Genomic DNA, 3664 nt, shown 5'->3' on the forward strand with positions numbered 1-3664 from the left:
AAGAAGCAGCTGTACTGACAAATTGGTGTTGAAAATGGCATTCTAGGGGAGTTGGATACGTGCGGGGTGCCTCAAGTGGCATTCTATGTGTTTGGGTGCTAGTAGGTGGCCTTGTGTTGGTTGGCATACTTTGTACAATACCACTCAGGTTTTGATTATGAAGTGGGAGATGATGTGTAACTACAATGTCATGGATGTTATGTTGCATGGACCACAGCATGGCGCTATTCCTCATGACATGTTCCACTTAGGCATGGGATGAGACACTACTCACCACTCACCTAGGCATGGTTCCCTACTTGATCATGACATGTTGAACATGCTTCAATAGATTCTCACCGTAGGAGAAAATAAGCATGAAATGATGCATATATAGATGTAGTGATTGACTATCGAAAGTTACCCGCGATGCTATATTGGGTACACACATACATATACGGAAGGGGAGTAATAAGACTATGGGCGCCGGGCGGGGGCTGCGGGACCCGTTTCGCTGGATAAAAAGGTGGGCCGAAAAAGATCGTGATCTTCTCAAGGGCATTGCGTCTTCCCGTTTAATATAGCCCGTTCTCGCAGTCGGGTAAGTTTTTACCTCAGCTGAAGAACTGGATCTCGCCATCGCTGTGACTTCCCCCAAGCTTCTTTACCATCGCTGTAACTTCGCAAGCTTCTTCGCCATAGCTTTCTTTCCTCCTTCGAAGAATATCCGTGCGAAAACGCCGCGCCTAACCTAATAGTTTTCATCAATATGCTTTTCTGGCTTCCCGTTTGAGCGCTTTCCATCGTCAGAAATTCGTTGCAGGTCTGCAGAAGTCTGCACAGCGTGTCCATAGCCAGAAAATCTTTGCAGTTTTTGCAGAGAAAGGAAGCACATATTTTACGGGTAAGGGCTTCTTGCAATAGAAACAGAAAAGCCTCTGTGAGTGTGTGTGTGTGTGTGTGTGTGTGAGAGAGAGAGAGAGAGAGAGAGAGAGAGAGAGAGAGAGAGTATATGTCTGTTTGTCTGGAGCTTTCTTCGTTCTGTAGCTAAGGGATATCACAGCTGAACAGGTTTTTCGGAATTCGAGGTCTGTAGCTGTGCCTTACTCTCGTACGCAGCAAGCAGAGCTGGATTTTCTACCCGTTTCGCTCAGAACGTCTATTACCACGGATCCCCCACCGCCTCGCCTCTCTTTGTCACATTTTCTTATCAAGCTTCCTGTAAGACCTCACTTTCTTACTTGCCGTTTATTTTTCATGGTTAGGGCTTTCTTACTGCACCGTGCGATGAGAAACAGTAGACAAAGAGTTTTGAAACATGTTGCAGTGCTCGACTCGCTTATTATGACCGATTTCTTCTGCCTGCGCACGTGTGAAGGATGTATGCCTTCCTGCGCGTGTGTTCAGGATGAATAATTTGAACCTTTGCCTTCTCTGCGCATGAGTGCTTGGTTTTAAGCAATCCGAGGTCATTGATAGTAAGCTTTGCAACTCAAACTGAGATCCTTAGTGCAGGACAGTAGGCTTTGCAACTCTGTGCTTAATTTTTAACACAGAGGTAATTAATGCTTGAATTGAAGCTTTGCAACTCAAATAGAGGTAATCTGTGCTTGATAGGCACTTGCGTTTTGTGTCAGGCCTGTCAGGCACTTGCGTTTTGTGTCAAGCCTGGTACATAATCCTGTGTAGGAATCAATGCATTTTTGCAGTGTTAGTTGGAGTATTCCTGAAGTTTATAGGTCTGCTTTTATGATGATTCCATGTTACTGTGGCGAACTTGAACATTTTTGCAGTGTCAGTTAACAGGCTAGGAGTAGTGTTGTTGTTTACAGGTTTTGCAATGCTAGTAGTGTTGCTGTAGTTTACAGGTCTACTTTCATACTTTTGGAGAATTTCATACATTTTGGCAGTAGTAGTTAACAAGCTAGGAATGTTGTAGGTTTACAGATCTCCTTTCATGGTTTACTTCACACAGCCTGACAGCTCCTTTCTGCAGTGGCTTTTCCAGTTGATAGGATGGGACACCATATGCCAGCAATGGTGGCAATGGGAAGAGGAAGTGATACTTTTGTAAGGGGAGACGGTGTGAAGCACAAAGCGAGACTGAAATGGCGGAAGAAGATTGGGGGGAGGTTCCAAGAAACACAGTTTCAGGTGGCATCAAGAAGAGGAGGCGGCGGCTTATTCATGCCGAGGTATCGAGGACATCATCCTCCTGAAGCCCCACGTAACACAACCTCTTACATTATCCGCTCCAAATCCATGGTGGGGGCCATGGCTCCAGTGGTGACCCCTTCTCCTTTCACACCAGCAGTTCTGCCTACCCCAGGTTTCTCCCCTCAGCCTAGATACAAAGAGCAGTTTGCTGAAGAGGTCAAGGAGTGGGGAGTGAATGGCTATGGCTCCATGAATGGCCTTATAAGAATGAAAGCCAGAGACACGACGGAGGATGGCGGCTTGGAGGCAGGAGAAGGAGAAGAAGAAGAAGAAGAAGAAGACGAAAATGAAGGTCACTATGCACAATCTCTTCAGCAGTTGGAGCAGCGTTTGGACCAAGGTCTGAGCCGGTTTGAGATGGTGTACCCTTGCATTACTGATGATGATGATGATGCCAAGGAAACACCTCCACTAGAGGTTCGCCTTATTGATCAGGAGTATCATATTGCTCAGCTCGAAGAGGAGAACATTACCTTGAGAGAACGCCTGAGCTTGATTGAGCAGGAGCTTGGTGATCTGAGGAGCCGCATGCACATGCTGCAAGGTGGAAGTGACCACTATGAACCAGGAGAAGTGATATCTGAAAAGAGCATAGGCACTGGTTACCCAAGGGAGTCTTAGGTAATTCTACATGTGGCTAGCCTGTCTTTCCTAAAAGGGTAAGAAGTGAATTGTATATGTGGCTTGCTTGCCTGTTGCATTGTGCTTTTGTCTTGTTGTGGAAGGGTAAGAAATGGGCTTTCTAGCAATGGCTTGCATAACATCTTTTCGTTTATGTTTTTCAGGCAGCAAGTTGCTGTAATTCAGGAAGCTTTATGGCATCTTATATCCAGAGAAAGAAAGAGAAGATATAAGGTGCCTTATATGTACATACTGTTATAGTCTCTAGGTTTAAGAGCCCCTTGAAGCCAAAGGCAGTGTCATCTGTTACATGCTAGGTGTGTGTAGATCCAATGAACAACTGCAATGAATGTGCCTGTTGCAAGTTCTCTCTCTGTAAGTCTTGTTAAATCAGCTCTTTCATCAAATTCAGAATAGCAATCTAGCTGCCTACCTTAGATAGACGAGTCGCTTGTAGATGTCTTGATTATCCCAGCGGAGACATGTTGGCTTGATCTTAATTGACCTTCCTGTTTTATTGTGTGATGTGCAGGCTTTCGATGCAATTCAATTTTCAGTATACCTTATGTTTATTTACATTAGTTTACTACTGCCTTTTAACCATGGCGTCCAATAAATGAATGTCAACTCGACCAGTGAAAACTGCAATTTGCTATCCTTATCTGCAACCACATTGAGGATTTCACATTATTATACACATGATAAAATAAAATCTTTATAAAAAAAGAGAGGAGAGGAGTGGTTTGAAAGTTGAGGGAAATGCATTCCTGAAGCTTAAGGGAGATATCAGAAGGTTTCGAAAATGTGTGTGTGTGTGTGTGTGTGTGTGTGTGTGTGTGTGTGTGAG

General features: G+C 44.5%; 1 protein-coding gene across 1 annotated transcript; it reads left to right on the top strand.

The window, feature by feature from the left end:
* The first annotated feature begins 458 nt into the window (after positions 1 to 458).
* Positions 459 to 3342, top strand: LOC147619818 (uncharacterized). Its single transcript, XM_086772562.1, has 5 exons — positions 459 to 552; positions 803 to 883; positions 1043 to 1360; positions 1976 to 2817; positions 2982 to 3342. The coding sequence occupies exons 1-4, from the start codon at positions 459 to 461 to the stop codon at positions 2815 to 2817; spliced, it is 1335 nt and encodes a 444-aa protein (XP_086628688.1). The 3' UTR covers positions 2982 to 3342.
* Positions 3343 to 3664: the final 322 nt, after the last annotated feature.

Source organism: Cibotium barometz, chromosome 32 (genome assembly GCF_041138505.1).
Source record: "Cibotium barometz isolate CiBa-2024 chromosome 32, ASM4113850v1, whole genome shotgun sequence".
NCBI lineage: Eukaryota > Viridiplantae > Streptophyta > Polypodiopsida > Cyatheales > Cibotiaceae > Cibotium > Cibotium barometz.

Coding starts and splice junctions, on each gene's coding strand:
- LOC147619818 (XM_086772562.1), top strand. CDS start 459: ATGGGCGCCGGGCGGGGGCTGCGGGACCCGTTTCGCTGGATAAAAAGG. Junction 553..802: donor CAAGGGCATTGCGTCTTCCC/GTTTAATATAGC, acceptor AATTCGTTGCAG/GTCTGCAGAAGTCTGCACAG. Junction 884..1,042: donor AGGAAGCACATATTTTACGG/GTAAGGGCTTCT, acceptor GGGATATCACAG/CTGAACAGGTTTTTCGGAAT.